Raw genomic sequence first — 17,546 nt, forward strand, 5'->3', positions numbered from 1 at the left:
CCGGTGGGGGGGGGGGGGGTCCATAGTTTAACATGAACCCATGCCTCCTCTCTAGATCATATATAGTAGATTAGTAGTGTTATACTTTTTAAATATAAATATGTGAATCCACGTTTAAAGTATTATATAATGCTATGATAATTAGGTGTATCTTTTTAAGTGAGGTTAGAAATTTAAATCTTATATTTGGGTAATACCTTTCTAAATGGTTTAGATAGCACTTTTTACATTTTAATTAGATTTTTTTTCTTTGATCGTTCAAAATTTTCAGGTCTAGCTGTCACATAGGAAATTTCTAAATCACTGCAAAAAAAAAATTATCTAATTAAACCAAATGTGTAATATTTAAAAGTTCAAGAATTAATTTTACACCTATAATTTATAGTTTAACGGATTTTATCATCTATGAATAACATGATAAGAACCTAAATGTCAAATTGACAAATTTATATATATGTCTGATCAATCTTTTCATAATAGTTCTATCACACCATCGAAACCTTGAATGGATTACATCTCGATCAAGCAGCCGAAAGTCTTAACTCTTAACCATTATTTCATATTTTCATTGGCACGTAATGATGGAGACATGAAAGGTGAGTTTTGTGACAAAATGATGGGATTAATCACATAGAAAATGAAGTGGAGCCTCAACTTTACTCCCCAAAACTCATTTTTACTTTCACTTTAATTTGATTAGGAGTTGATAAACCACATAAGTTCACAGGCTTTCTGACTCCTCTAATGCACACTAGAAGAGTATTATATTGTGAAAAGAAAACAAGAATCAAGCATTTGACACCCCAAACAGAATGTCTCAACAATTATTGTCTAGACAACACAATGGATTCTTTTCTCAGTATCTTAGGGGTCGTTTGGTAGAGTGTATTAGAAAAAATAATGCATACATTAATTATATGTATTAGTTATTTCTTGTTTGGTGCATTTTTTCATGCTATGTATTACTAATGCTTGCATTGGTAATACACTCTATTGTGTATTGAGGAGTGTATTACTAATACCATGGATTTCTAGGTATTTAGTAATGCAAAAGATTTAATACATGCATTAATATGGTTAAAGACCCACTTACCCCTCAAAAGTACTTTTACATCTTTTCCACCATAATTGTGAAGGATACTTTTGTAAATAAATATTTTTATACAATGCATACTATTTTTAATGCACCAAACCAAACAATGCATAAGAGATAATCTATGCATAACTAATACAAGTATAACTAATACATGCATTACTAATGTTTGCATTACTAATACACTCTATTGACCGTATTATTTTTATACACTCTACCAAACGTACATCATTAATTAATGATCGATGGCAGGCTAAATAAAATCGGATTACTAGTCTGTTTGATCAAATTTTTAAAATCTGAATAACAATTTCAAAATTCTTCCTTTTTTTTAGCATACGATTTTTTTTTTCTCATAGATACATTAACTCAGATACATAAATTCTGAACTAGATACACAATATTGTTGCATTTGATGGGTTATGTTAATTAAAGCTTAGTGTAATTCTTCCATCTTAATTGGGTCATACCTATACTTAGATTTGTTCTCGGCTTGAATGTTAGTGGATGAAGAGTCAGTCCCTGCAATGAGAAATTCATGAGTGAAAATAAACAAATAAAAGTTGTTTGATTTAGTATAATATTGTTAATGTGTAGTACCTTTAACAAGAATCATCCGATTTTGAGAATGGCCAGCCATATTTTGAGAAACAACAAAATAAAAAGATATAAAATTAATTTTAGAAATCTCAAAGGTGATTTATTAGTTGCATATTGCAGAGTCATCTCTATGAAAAAGTTGGCATCCCCTTCCTGATGCTTGCAACACTTTATACATGTTGGACGAAATGTTGTGTTTCATGAAGAGGAACAAGTCATGTAATCCACATTTGATTCACAAAATTGAGGACTAGAGGAAGAAAGAGGGAGAAGATGAAGGAAGAAAGAAGGCTGGTGGACGTGGGGGTGTGGGGAAAACGGCAGATGTGAGTAGAAAAAAATTTGACTCGTTAATGAACTACTAATTAAGGAGTTTAAATTTAAGATAATTATGCAATATCATATTTAAGGGATTTGTGTATCTGATTATGGTATAAATACTAAAAGTGATATTATGTGTAATTGCTTTAAACTAAAGGTAAATATATATAGTATATATGGTAGTGATGTATGTGTAGTTGTATAGTTTTTCCTAATTTATTTATATCAATTTCATAAATAAACTTTTTGTCATTTCATTTAAATACCTAAACCCTATTAAAAAGAAGAGTAATTTTGAAAAATTATAATTAATACATTTTTTAATTATAAAATATCATTTTGAACCAAAAGAAAATGTTAACCGTTCATTTATATTGAACTAGAAAAAGTATAATTAAAGCTATTATTGAAGACTTAACAGTACGTTGCAGTAATTATTTTGAAATATTAGTTAATGAATTAAAAAATCTCATATAATTAAAGAGCAAATGACCCTATATATATATATTCATAAAGAAAATTCAGATGAATCCCTTCAATCACTTGATTCCGCCCCTAGGATTCTTCTGGACTATTATAATAATGACATTTTCTAATGTTAGTTGGAAAAAGTAGTGTATATTCCATTTAAACCTTCCCTAGATGTTATCTCCTTAATTTGTTTGTCCTTATAAGAAGACAATTAGCTCTCCAACTTTAATTTTGCTACGTAACATATTAATGTCACAACAAACTACTTAGTATTTTACTTGTACCTTTCTTCACTAGTATTGAAATGTCTCTTTCTTGCTTTTGCATTAATTTTTGTTTTGTATTGCTCTCTTAATTTTAATTAATTTATTTAATTTTAATTTGATTTGAAATTTAAGAAAGTAAAAAAAAAATGAATCTTGTAACTGTAAATTTAAGATATGTATACTATATTAAAATTATCATCTAATCTTATGATCTTAGAGTGGCAGAGTCGGAAATTTAGCAAAAGTTGTGCAAAATATCTTCGCAGTTGTATTAAGAATGTGCAAAATTAAATATATACTTATAATAGCTAACATTTAATTTATATACTCCACATAAATCCTTTCCCGCAAAAAATATGCGTCAAACCATCCTTCGCCTAAATATATTATGTAAAAAATTAGAACAAAAAAATATATACAACAAATCAACTAAAACGAAGAAAAGCACATGGTTGTCTCATCTAAACTTGAGTGTGAATGAGTAATCGTAACATCTACTTATTATTTTCTCTGTTCATTTTTATTTGTCATATATAAACTTGTCATATTCATTAAAAAATAATGAATAGTCAACTATTTTATCACATTAATCCTACTAATTGATGTTTTATATTAAATTTCTTAAAAAATAATTTGAGAATAACTAAATAATACTAAGAGTAAATTATTTAAAAAAATTGTCTTTTCTTGATCCGTAAAAAATGACAAATAAAAATTTATTTTAAGACTAGTGAACATATTGTAAAATATGAGCAAATAGTTATGGAAAAAAAGTTTCAATAATACTCTTTAACTTTGAAAAATTCATTTATTTTAAAATATGAAAAAAAAATCTCATTTTATTGGGTCTTGAATTACGTTTTGACTTGAACTACAAACCATGAAGTACGTTTGAACCCTCGCAATCACTGATGAGCTAAGCTTCTAGACTATATAACGGTGTTCAATTTATGACATATATCTATCAAAAAATAATTTTAATTTTTATGTGTCAATTGACGCCCCTTCGTTGAAAAATAAAATAATGCAGTTAAGTAAAAAGAAAAAAAAATTATGTATGTATACTACAATTTGACTTAATCAAAATTTAACTCCTCTACGGACCATAACGCCAACATTTTCAGTATGGTGCATCATTATATATGTGAAAGAACAGTTAGAATTTCAAAAAAATATTAGATTTTAAACTCATAATTTTAAGAGTACAATTATTTAATACCTATCAAATTTAAATTATGAATCTGGCTCTTGACATAACAACTATTAGAACTCGTGCCCAAAGAGCTTTGACGCAGAAATTAGACATGATTAAAAAATAATAGTACCAACAAAAAAAGGCAGGGAATGTAATCAATGAATTCAACTGAACCCAACATATGTCGTGTGCACGATAATATATAAACGAAAGAGTCGATTTTTAAAATTACAAAATCGTAACATTAATAGTACGATTGGTTGAGGGACAAGCACTTGAATCTACAAATTTAAATTCAACATTTGGCTCTCTAGTCCGAAGAGTTTCAACGTCCATGGGAAATCTACTTCAAAGAGCAATTATGGAAAGATCACGCAAGCTTTCTTCGTCCGTCTCATGGAACTGTATGTGTCTTGCACGTGTAAACCTCTCGTAGACAAGCCGAACAGCTCTTCCCCACCGCGTAGTACTCCGAGGAGCTGCAGGGGGTTGAGAGTTGAAGGTAATTTGGCTCATCTGGAACAAAAAAAGGCTCATAGAATGAACCAAATTATAGTGAATTTGGTGAAGAGGTTTAAAGGAACAAGCAGCTAGCCTTATTATAAAAGGGCATAATAAGCTTATAATTAAAGGAGTATTTAAACTCACAGAAGATGCTCTCAAATTCAGCTTTAAAACAATAAGTATATGCAAACCCATGGATTTGGTTTGTGTTTTTTTTTTATTATTGTGTTGCTAATGGATGATATAAGCTAAGTGAGAAAAATTGAAGAAAGATTTGGAGGTTAAATAATTATTAGTACTATTAGTTTAGTATAGTATTAATAAGAGAGAGAGAATATAGTCCAAATAAAATTGTGTTTGAAATGCGTATATGTAAGTCAACATCGAATGGGGTACATTTTGTGAATGAGATACCAACATCACAACAACTTTGTAGGGTGTAATACAAAAGCCTACCTTTAACTTGGTTTCAGTTGATATATTTATTGTTGAATATTGATTATGTATGAACAAAATACTTAAATTTGTATAAAGTTGAACAAGTAGATACACACGTTCTACTCGGCAATCAGAGGCGACTCTAATAAACCGGTGGCCTAAAGCCAAATCCGTATGGAGGCCTTAAATTCGAATATATATTTATTATGAAATTTATTATAGCCAATATTTAATCTTTCTTGAGACATAGTATTCATAATTTGTCAAACTTTTGTTACTTCTTTGCTCTTTTATGAATTTTTTTAATTTTCTACAAATATAACTATATTTTAAAAAAAAAAAAAACTTATAACCTATTTTTTTTTAAAAAAAAATGAGGCCCCTCAAATTTTGGGGCCTAAGACAATTGCTTTTTTTACAAAGCTGTAGAGCCGCCCCTGTCGGCAATTCATGTGAGACGTACGTCAGGTAGGACCTATGTGTCTACTTGTTCAATGTAACTCTATACAAGTTTAAGTATCTATTTGTATATATCCAAAATTGGAAGGTATGAATGACAGTTAAGACCAAGTTAAAGAACATGTTTATTATTATGCCACATTTTATCCTTCCTAGTTCCTCCTCGGAAAAACAGAGCTTTGTTAGCTCAATTGATAAAAAATAGGAAAAGTAGGGAAAACACCTTTAAACTTGGCGCGAATTATTACCTTCATTCTCAAATTATTGACAGCCTTAAAAACACTTCATTACTTGACTAACTTAAATACACCCCCGATTTTGCAACATGAGTAAAATACACCCTAATTTTTTGTCAAGTTTAAGGGTATTTTCAACACCTCTCTCAACTTTTTATTAAGAGTTTTATGCTCCTACAAAGAGTTCGAGACAAATTGTTATGTCATGTGACAGATTGATGGTGTATCTAAGTTTAGTTAGTCAAGTAGAAGGGTGTTATTAAGGTTGTTCAATAATTCGAAGATAAAATTAATAATTTACATCAAATTCAGAGATTTTTTCAATACTTCCCTCTAAAATACTAGCTCATACACATCAAATATTGAAAACCCCCTTTTTAAGTGTTATAATCAATCTTATAAATAAACAGAATTTTTTGAATATAAAATTAGTGATTAATTGAAATGTCATTAATGTTTCATCAAGGTTTAAAGGTAAGTTCGGTTAGGTCAGTCAAAAACTCACACATACTATAGATAAAAGTACGTAGCAAAAATCAGGATGCTTAGATGAATATACGAGCATACTAGGAGAGACAAAATTAGAAATGAGAAAGTACATGATAAGATGAGAGTGATCTTCGTAGTGGACAATATGTGAAAAAATAAAATTAAAATGATTCGGACATGAAGAGGAGGATAGATGCCGCAGTATCTAAATGTTGACGTATAAATTTGTTCATATATTAACCCTTTATATAGCATACTATAAGTCGATGTTTTAGAAACACATACTTCCATAAAGGGAAAAGGGAGCTTAAACATTGATGAATTGATGTTACGCTCCAAAAGGTTATAAAAAGAGAAAAAAAACTGAAGTGACGTGCATGGGATTATTGAAAGACAAAAAAGTCACAACAACTCTTATTGGATAGTACTACTATAAGAATAGATGGTAATTTGAGTCCACAAATATGTCACTCATTTAACTGTTTTGGAGTCTTTTGAAGGTGAAAAATGAAATTATATCTCAACCCAAAAATTTGTTGAGCTATAATTTCATACCATGTGATCAGGACCAATTTTGGGGCCTAGTATTATTTTTTGTTCCTTCGTACTAACAGAAATTTAGTGGGAAATGAATGACAGCAACACAGTGTAACAATGAATTATTCACCATCTCCTTTATTCTTTCAAGTTTCCTACCAGACCCAACTAATTCAGATTCACACCAAAAAATCTTACTTTAGGGGTAAAGCGCTCCCTCTCTCTAGTGATGGAGACATGAAAGTTAAGTTTTATGACAAAATTGACACAATGATGTATTTGTATCTCATTAAAAATGGATATGATAAGGCACACTGGCAGAGTATTTCAGTGATATCTAAATACTCTTAAACATATATTTGAGTTTGACACATTAAGCATGAAATTTTGAAGGATCCTTTCTCTTCCAAGAGTAATAAATTATTGGTATGAAGTAGCTGCTATTTCATGTTTACCTTCTGGTGGCAGCTCAGCAAGCAGCAATTCTTTCAACAAACTAAAAGTAGTAGATGAAAATGACTTGTAAAATGGCAACATGTAGAAAACGCTTAGAATGTTGGATCAAACCAATTGAAACTACAAACCTAGATGGAAAACTTCTGTGCACAAGGTCACATTTGGGTAATATAATCTTACAGTAACTCGCTATCAAGGAGTTGCAGACTGCAGTATTACGGAGCAAGTAGTGTGCTTATAACCCTAACATCCTTGAAGCTGTGGCCTTGGAATTTGTGTTAGACCTTCATTGCTGATGTATCTATGCCACTTAGAGTGAGGAGTACGATGACTTGCAGCTTTGGACTTGGATGACCTTGAGAAGATTATACTCCCAGCAAGTCCAAGTGGGAAAGGCAACTGATGCTTTCTTGGTTATAAGAAAGCATAATCTACAATGAGGTCACCAGTTGATGGATCGAAAGACGTTTCAATATCTGCTGAGTGACAATCAGTGGTGGCAGATCTATGGCTCCCCACAGCCACGGGCTCCTTCAGAAGTTTTACCCCTTGCTTCCAGTATCTTTGTTCTGAATCAGATAGAAGATCACTAAGTTAATGAAACTTCATTCAAGGATAAAGGGATAGAGCAAAATTTTGTGAAGAAAACACGAAGCAAGCATTTGACACCCCAAACAAAATGTCTTGGTAATTATTGTCTAGACTGCGACTTCTCAAAGACACACCTGGTCCTGTAGACAAGACAATGGATTCTTCTGTATCCATCACCCAGTCAATCCAAAGAACAAATCCATGACATTTTCCATGTGTAATAAATTCTACCTGCAAAACCTTGGTTTTGTGAGCTAATGTTGCAAACTGCCTTTATTGTTAACAAAATCTTGCCAGTTTCCAAGTAAGACCTGATACCTTAGCTTTTCCAGAACATGGGCTTATTGTTTTCAGGAAATTGAATTCCATGATAGTAACTATGTCGCTCATTTTCTGCAATTTTAAATCTCAATTGTATCAACAACAGATTTAAACTTTGTTGCATTAGATAGTCTAATTTGTAGCATTCTTCTTCCTCAAAGATGATGTAAACTACCTTGCTCTCCCCACATTGCCAGACTGAAAAAGGTAGAGTAGGATTTTCTTGTCCAGGAGGTAAACCTCCACATGCCCCTAACGTGGAATTGACAACTGAATGATCAAAGCCTTCAACATGTTGCAGGCACTGATGACTTTGCCAAAGGTCCTGCACAAACAGTTTAACATGTCCATCACATGAATTTAACTCTTCTCATGGTCAAAGCATCAAACAGAATGCATCCATGAGCTTACAGGAAGAGACATCGCACAAGCCTTTAACAATCCTTTGCAAGGCATAATCACTGCACCTTCTGATAGGACTGAATCCAATAAACTTCGGTCCTTCCTACAAATGATATCATAACCATGAAAAGAATTTCACATTTCTCGTAGGTATTATAATAAACTCCACCTCCACGAAAAGAATAAAGAGTCATACAGCAGCAGCAGAATTGAAGAACAGGAACATAATTATTTTTTTGATGACCGTTGTGTCCAGGCTAGCTTACGCGCACCTCAACTAATTCCACGGGATATCTCCCACCTCCCGCCAACAACATGTACCAGGTAACTCTGTCCACCAAGGCTAGGACAGATGGAAGGAATTACCTAGTGTTTTTTTGTCTCCACTGAACTTTGAACCTGAGACCTCAAGGTTCTCAACCATTGCATGTAGTGGCAGTTTCTAATCTCAGTATGTCCAAAGGTGGAGATTGTTTTACATCAAATGGTAACTGCTCTATAAATGCAGCTTACAATGATTTGAAATTTTTATTACGTTGATACAGTTAACCCCATCCCCTCCTCAAAACCCCGTAGCCAAGAGGGCCACAGTTGCATTTCTCACTTTACTCCCTTGGTGATTCAAATCCTAACCTTATGGTTGGAAGTAAAGGTTCTTTAACACTAACCGATCACTTCCTTGTCAGCTTAGAATAAGAAATACAGGTTTATATCCACTACAGCTTCTAAGAAACAAAATGATGCTCTTCTATTAGTAACTGACACATTGTTAGGCAGTGGCGCAGTGCTTTAGTGCTGATTGTAATTCCAAAGCAGCTCGCAGGACATGTTGTGTCTATGTGTTCTGATTAGGTTCAGGTGGTATTTGGAACTCAGTGAGGCACTAGCTAAGAGTTTCATTACATTTTATTTTATTATATTTTTTGAGGGTCGGCCAAGGAGCCAACCCTATAAAGTTACACAAATTATGTCGGCGGCCATATGACTTAATAGCCATACAGCACTCGCCACGCAGAAAGAGTGGCATATTTAGCCAACCGACCCTTTTTTATTCATTACATATTACAATCAATACTAGTAAAAAAATTCCATAGTGTTGATGACATCAATCCTCTTAGCTGTGTTATGAAAGACACAACTGCTGATCAGCAGTGATGAGATTATCAAAACAGTATAGCTGGGAAATCACTAACAAAAGCAAATGCAAGAAAAATATAACAAGCATTGATCTAAAGAGACCACATTCCAAGACTGTTTTCCAACAAATAATTTAAAGCATTCAATGTCCAGTACTGAATAATCTATCCATAAAAGCGCAGCACAGAATCATTTCAGACAGCATCAACACAGTATACTAAAATCAAAGGAACAAGTTGCATCATATTTACCAGAACCGTAGATTTTGCCATGGAAGCACACTGTTGTTACCATAATAAAAAGGCTCCCCAACTAACAAGTCAATCTGCTGAGAAATAACAAATCATCAGCATTTGCAAGGAAGTGGTATAGTGTTAGGCAGACAACATTCCATATTTGAGATGCCATGGAAAAATAGGGTAGAAGGGACAACAAGAAGCAATCATGGTCGAGGTTCAAGAGAAAAATTGTTACATTTGCTACCTTCTCCTGACTACTTTGAGAGGTCAACAGTTCACTCATCTTCTGAACTTCTACATGATCCTTTGAATAACCATTTGCAGCTGCAACAGCTTGCAAATATTGCGCACCTTTCTCTTGCAATCCTGGAAACAATGATAGCACATGAGACCCTTTTGCGAGATGGGCAAGAGCAACCGCAAGAAATATGCTATCATCCACAACAACACACAAGGAGGGAGTTTTCTGCTTCATCTGTAAGGAGCAAAGGAGCACAATTAACTCCAACTGACAATTTGAAGTAAAAATAGCAAAACAAGCAGTCAGTTCCATGTAAACAATAATAACATGCATGATTGTAATTATGAGCACATATGATCTGGCTGACTTTGTTCTTCAGTAAGAATAGTTAATATAGGAATTAGGAAACAACATGAAAACTGATAGGACGACAAAAAAATATCGGCAGTAAGCAAAAGAAGATGTAGAACAATAAACTTGAGGAACTATGTTGATGAGAACTTCCTTTTAACAATGAATTTGGCACAATACTTGAGGAGTTACACTTTCTCCCCCCAAAAAACCAATACTTAAGGAGTTACACTCTGCCATCAGTATTAGAAGTAATCACCAGTTGCTTAAGAAGCTACAGTTTACTTGTTTGTCTGGGTGAAGTGACGCTTCTTTGAATAAGTGTGCTTCGAAAGCTATGTTGCTCGGATCCTCCGAAAATGCCATTCTTGGAGGATCTGACATGACTACATGGCATTTTTGGAGTATCCGAACAACTTAATTAGAAAGTGAAGAGTAATGCAATTAAAGAGAAAAGTGCTCTCTTTGAACCCAACTTTAAAAGATTTAACCACCAAAGAAAGAACACAAGGGAAAATCAGCTTTTGCAATCTTCTTCTTTGGTCAGCCAGTACTCTCATTCATTAATTCTATTTCTGTTGTCTCTTGATTTGCTAATTTCTTCTACTTTTCTTCACAGTGACTATTTCTTTTTCTTCTGATGTACAAAATCTCCTCTTAGCTACTTCTGCTTTTGAACTTCTTCTCTTCTATCCCTCTCTTTCACCCTCTCCTGTTGTCAACAATTTCCTTTTTTTCTTCTTGTCCTTTTGATGAAGGTATATCATTAAAAGCCATCAAGTGGATGCATAGTTACAAAAAGCAGAAGAGAGTTTGTTAAGCCCTTTAGGATGTGTGCATCTAAAATCAGGAGGCTGACGAAGTCCAAAAATTTACAGGGGTTAACTTAGTCCAGCAAAAAAGATTTAAGTAAACATTTAGCTTTGAGAGGGTGATTGGTGTTGAAATTCCATAAAAAAACCTCGATCCTCTCAATCCACACAAAAGATCCTCTATCGAATTCCTTTCATTGTTTCACTCTCTATTGTCCCACTCTTGATATATAGGCTTATGGCATAGAAACAAAAAATGACTTGCAATTGAAAATTATTAATACAGCTACTAAAGTAACTGATTAACTGATGGGAGACAATGGGCCAATGAGGTGACAGAGCGGTGGCGTTGGCAGGAGAGAATAGATAAGAGGTTGATCTTCTGCTTGATTTTGTTAAACCTAATAGCAGATACTTAAATGACTGTCTGTCAAATTGAAACTTAAAGGTGCTGAGTGAGCTAATAAAGAGATTAAAATCAGGATCGACAACATTGTGAACAATAAGTGCAAAAACTAATGATGAAATATGCACAACAAATACGTCATAGAACACTTGACAAATTCTGTCACTTGATAAAAAAAGATATAGTAAGGAACAAACACATTGAGAATGGAAGCAATAAAACATCAAATGATGCATCAAATATAATCAACTCAAAGGTAAAGTAAACCTGAGAAGCACCAAATACCATAAGCATGGAAAGTCTGAAAGCATATGGCTTCGATTCATCAAAAGCAAACAAGGATATGATAACCAACATCAATTGCAAACATCCAAACATGTTTTCGTTATTATTTTCTGAGTTAAGGTTCACAGTGCTCAATTCTAAAGAACTATACTTAATGAATACACATGTGCAAACATTCTTTTAAAAAAAAAAAAAACTGAACAATTAATGTGGATGTACAAACATTCTTTTGGTTGGTGGTTCCATGGATTAGATGTGAAAACTTACTGCATTTTTTATAGCTTTCAGCATTGAGCATCTCCAATTGACATCACTATATAATGCAATTTTTTCTGGCAGCAAAGTGATTTGGCACTTCTGAGCACTGAGCTCACTTTGTCCAAGTTCCAAGTTCTGGGATAAAGTCTTCATTTCATATGAGATGCTAGTATCAGTGTGAACAGCCAGCAAACTAACTTCTTCATCCTTCAATAAAGACAAACCTTTCTTTGGTATGAACCAAACACATTGTTTCCAGTGGTCACACCAATTCTGACTCCCTATAGTGCATACAGATAAAAGTACAAATAAGGAGTTATGTTTGACTCTGATACTAGAAAGTCTGTTACTCATTTTTTCATTTATCGGCATGTAAAGGATACCAATAACAAATATAATAATGTGAAAGAGGACTCCTTGCAGCAAATCCACAAGTGAAAAAGTATCCAGTTCTATCCAAAAATAAAATAAAATGAAACCGTATGTATTTTTTATGTCAAAATCAACACTAAGGAAGTGCTAATTTTTATGATTACATACAAGAAATATCAAAAGAAATTAAACAAGATTATATGTAGTTCTATCCAAATTGCCTCTAGAAACTACAAAAATCTTGCCCTCGTGTTAAAAGAAAAGAAAAACACAGAGATACTCCACTCACAGCTGATAGATGAATTAAATCCTTCCATACTAGATGGGCAACTTATCCATTTTGGTGCAGTGGAGTAGAAGATAGTGCCTTTCTCATCAAGCTGGAGCAACCACCTAAAAAGTAACCAAGTTATATATTGTTTAATGTGAGAAAACAAAATCACTTCAGAACCAAAATAAATACCATGAGATTATAGCATGAACAGTGCCAGTATTAGTAGCTTGTACATTCAGTTCCATTACACGGTGACTATCCGGCCTTCTCCAAAAGTCAAAATCAAATACTTTGAAGGGTTCTGATAGCTGTATAAATTGAAGTGAGTGGTATTCCAGAAGTTGTCAATATAGAAACATCTTTTGTTCTGAAGTACTTTACCAGCTTGATGTCTTCTTCCAATGCATCACAATGCATGGAAAATTGTTGCCGTTTGACACATAAAGCTGAATCCATTCCTTCTGGAACAAGACGAATTTCATCTAGTACTTCTTTTTCAGTGTTATACAAATCATGCAGCTTCCACAAACCTGTGCTTTCTATGAGCTGGAAGGCAAGTAGGGAAAAAAAAAACTAATTTATAACCACAGGAACCCAGTGGGCTGGAACATACCCTAACGATTTTAGTACATCACAACCAAGTAATATGATGGCAGGCAAGTTATTACTCACTACTCACTAGCTAAGTTCAATAAATATAAAAGGAATATCTGATTAGTTTGTAGATCTGAAATGAGTTCTATTAACTGTATATAAGATGAGTTTATCTGAAATTTACTAAGAAGCACTTGCAATGGCACCTGAATTTCGGCTGATGCAAAAATAGTAAACCCAGCCCGCCAATCAGGACACACAAGTTATCTAAATGACTTTACTGATCAACCAAGAAAGGAAAACCGAGCTATCTAAATGACAGCACGCTAACAAGGTCAGTCAACTTTTCAAGACCCACCCAAAACTGAACCAATGGGTTTTCGGAGAGGACAAGTAACCAGACAGTTTATGGAAAATTGCAGGTTTAGTGAAAAGTAACTGCCTGCAACCAAAGGACCCTGACCCTACACCATCAGGTAGAAGTAGAACAGATATAAACCAATTCGTAAGGGAAATTTTCCTAATGAAAAATAAAGCAGAATATCTTTAATAGTGATCGTATTGCATAAGATGAGCTCTTCTTTTTCTTTCTATTCATCTATATGTATCCATAAAAGCACATTCTTCTAATTTTGATGTAACAAGAATTAGACTAAAAGTTTTGATTATAACGCAAAATGTTCTACATCTGTCATTAGAAATTAGAACTTGGTACAGGTAGGATTGTTGGCAAATTATATGATGTTCCATTTTCTTTTTACAGCATATCACAATGGTACTACCTTTTTTTAATCAGGACAATGGTACAATGTTATTATAGATGATGATATTTTTTTAATTCATTTAATCTTTGGTTACTTTCAGGTTTCCTCTTGCCTTAGGCAGGTGATTTATGAAATTGGTCCCTATTGTCAGCATATAGACTATTCATAGTAAGTCATTGTGCTTCTCTGACTGCCTAGTTGACCATGAGTCCTATTAGTCCGGTCAATGTCATTACCACGTGATGCAGAGTAGTCTAAAGATAAAATTAAATCAAAGCAAACTACAAGAAACAAATTAAACTTACAATCTGGAAAAGAATACTTAAATATGATAGCCATGGTCAAACACCTGACCATAAACCGTTGCACGGTAAGGCACTGTTTTCGGATTGTCTACCAGTAGCTGGTCATGAGCATGCTGCAGAGTTGGAATTAACCCTTCTCCCAAAAGCTCAGAATCGAGTATTTCACTAACCTGAATTGAGTGGTAAATGATTAACAAGCATTCATGCAACAATACCATGTCACTGGTTAACAATCAACCATTCAATCTTTTTAGCATTATAAAACATGGCAGATGTGCAGCGTGAATCTCCACTTGAGATAAGGTGTTCAGAAAAGGAACCAAACCACCAACCCAAATTAAAACAACTCATTACAAACTGAAACCCAAACAAAAATAAAGTATGGTAGTATTTGGATTGAAAAATTGCAAAAACGCAAAACGGCTTTACCCCCAAAAAAAATAATCTACATGATATGTAAAATAAAGTACTTTATTGTCCCATTTTTATCATCCAATTTAATAATGAAGAGTCTATAGGTAGACTTGAATTTATTTATTTGAGAAATTAAGAAGTAAGACCTTAAGTCTGAGTAAATGTTACTCTTGGAAGTTTGAAATTTATGTAGAAATTGATCCTGTGTTATTATTTCAAGCAATAAAATATTATCAAGTAAGAAGTAGTTAAGAGAAAGTATCCATTTAAAGAAATAGACACCATTTACACTACGATAAAATTTATTTTCCTAACAACGGTTGTCGCTTATGAGAATAGAGGTTCATTTTTAAGAGTGATACTTAAAAAATTTAAGAGTGATGATATGAATTTTGTTTATATCATAACTACACCCTCACCCTTTAGAAATAGGAGCACAAAAACAAAAATATTCAAAAGTTGTGCATGAGGAATCTCATCCAAAGTTAGAGACCAAGACACAAGTAAAAACTTCACATGTAAAAGTATTTTTCCTCTACAAACTTTTTAGCACTATTATACTATTCCATTACCACTTATATTGTACTCCCTCCATTCTGCTTCATATCATACTTTTTCTACTTGGAGACATTCCACGATGTTGACACCATAACGCAAATAAAGCTACTCTATACAACTTTCAAAAATTCAATTCATTTAATTATTGAAACTTTTTATACCTTTGATGTGATTTTTGCTCTTCCAAACTAGTTTTTCGACCCACTACTTCAATACCCTTTTTTACCACCATTTATATAATATACATGTCAAATTAATGTCTAATACTTCGTGTCCAGTCAACCAATGTCATTTAAAATGAAATGAAGTACATAACATTTTAAACTTTGCGCCAATGGTGTCAAACAAAATGGCCATATAGACTGGTAATTTTCATATATAGCAACCAGCCCGGTATCCACAAAACTTGAAGTAGAATGGCATCATGTTAAATAAGGTTTACATAAACGAGGCAAAACGAAGATTGAAATTGTTAGCATATTTAAACAGTAAATTAGGTGAATGCATCTTTCATTTTGTCCAGCAAATTCTGTAAGTAAAACTTCACAAATTAGCCCACAATGTACTCTTTTTTCCGACTAGATGTCGTGGAAAAACTTCCTGACTACGTTATCAATCATAGGCACATGTTCAGCGTAAGCATGTCAATAGTCTGGATGTAGTAATAGGAAGAAAAAAAAAACTAGTGTACTCACAAGCACATCTGCCCGTGAAGGCATGTCCACACCAACTTCTAGTTCATCTGACCTCTTGTTAATGATGCGGATTTTTCTTTGCATACCATTGGCATGCAAAACCTTCCGCATCAATTTTACCATAGGAAGATATGACTCACATGCAGTAACCATCCCCTTTGAACCCGAGCTCTCCACCGAATCTCCATTATCCATTGCTTGGGCTGCCATCATAGATAGTAAACCAGTTCCCGCTCTGCAATTTGTATCAAAAACAAGAATGTAAAATATAAGTATGTTGACTCCCAATTAACAAACCATACATCCACCAAAGACAAGTCTTGAGACCTACCTAATTGTGGCAAAAAATTTGTCAACAGTAAAGTCATAGTTTATACAGACCAAGCTTTTGTCGCCTTTTTTCCTTCTTACATTTGGTTGCTCTTACTTTAACATATTACTATAGCATATATTTTCTTTCATCTATTATCATCTTGAACCAATCTTTCAGTGCTTCCCCTTTCAATTTTGTTGCTACTTCTCATTCCGGAAAAAGCTGAAACGATAAAGAGCTTATAATAGACCCTCTGTTTAGTTCTTCATTTTCTGCTGATTCCATTCTTATACATAAAGGGCCTGACTTTTGAGCTAAGTTAAATTAACACTACGTCCAATGTCGAGGAAATATTCTTCATGAAAAATGTTTTATCTCGGGAATCATTTACTGGATCAGTTATACAAAATGGAACATAAGGTATGTCAATAGATACTTCAAGTGATTCTTCAATAGTTATATGTACTATAAATATAATATCCGATAGGAGCAAATACAGTCGGGTTAGAGTCATTTTTCCTATTTATCGTAGAGATAACATTCTCAACATTTCAAAGTAATTTAACTTCCGAAAATAATATATAACTAGTGAATACCCAATATCGAGGACATGGCAAGGCTTGGTTATAGTCTTGTCAATGGCTTCCCTATAAGCTTTATTCCTTCGAGTATCATTAAGCATGTCAAGGTAAGAAGTATTGGCAAGAAGCTGTTTAGTAGCATCTCCTGAAGCTTCATCTTCTTCAATGACGACCCATTCGGAGTTTCCGGTAAGTGGGTCGACTTTGAGCTGGAACATTCGTGACCCGGAACCGGAACTCATGCTTCGGACAGTGAAGGCCTTTGAGCGAGTAGTGTTAAAGGGACGGAGAAAGAATTGGGGGTTTAGGGTTTTAGGGAAAAGGCACTGCATAGATGTGAAGACTATGAAGAATGTTTCGGACGGTGGTGGATACGAAAAAGATGTCCTCCAACTAGTTTGTGGATTTGAACAAAAAAAATGCCTAGTTTGGTCTAAAAATATTTCTATTGCTACTTGAAGTCAAAATGTCTTTTTTCCAAATAAATAGTATATTGTTTCATTCTTTTTTAAATATATTCTTGTTTAAATAATAATTTTTATTACTAGTAAATGTTTATCCTACTTCA

At 33.4% G+C, this 17,546-nt stretch overlaps 1 protein-coding gene across 3 annotated transcripts; it reads right to left on the reverse strand.

Annotated features, from left to right (window-relative positions):
* Window positions 1–6,993: 6,993 nt before the first annotated feature.
* LOC102595431 (protein arginine N-methyltransferase 1.6) lies at window positions 6,994–17,370 on the reverse strand. 3 transcript variants are annotated; one of them, XM_006366680.2, is made up of 14 exons: window positions 16,994–17,370; window positions 16,085–16,319; window positions 14,462–14,587; window positions 13,136–13,300; window positions 12,944–13,062; window positions 12,770–12,873; window positions 12,118–12,389; window positions 10,000–10,230; window positions 9,768–9,841; window positions 8,389–8,482; window positions 8,153–8,302; window positions 7,975–8,049; window positions 7,791–7,887; window positions 6,994–7,634 (listed from the first exon to the last, which is right to left on the reverse strand). In XM_006366680.2, exons 1-14 carry the CDS (start codon window positions 17,308–17,310, stop codon window positions 7,480–7,482), a joined length of 2,214 nt encoding a protein of 737 aa, XP_006366742.1. In that variant the 5' UTR covers window positions 17,311–17,370; the 3' UTR covers window positions 6,994–7,479. The 3 variants fall into 3 exon arrangements, with proteins under 3 accessions (XP_006366742.1, XP_006366741.1, XP_015160547.1); XM_006366679.2 differs by having other exon boundaries at window positions 9,768–9,844; XM_015305061.1 differs by having other exon boundaries at window positions 9,768–9,844; window positions 9,991–10,230.
* Window positions 17,371–17,546: the final 176 nt, after the last annotated feature.

Source organism: Solanum tuberosum, unplaced genomic scaffold (assembly GCF_000226075.1).
Source record: "Solanum tuberosum cultivar DM 1-3 516 R44 unplaced genomic scaffold, SolTub_3.0 scf00676, whole genome shotgun sequence".
NCBI lineage: Eukaryota > Viridiplantae > Streptophyta > Magnoliopsida > Solanales > Solanaceae > Solanum > Solanum tuberosum.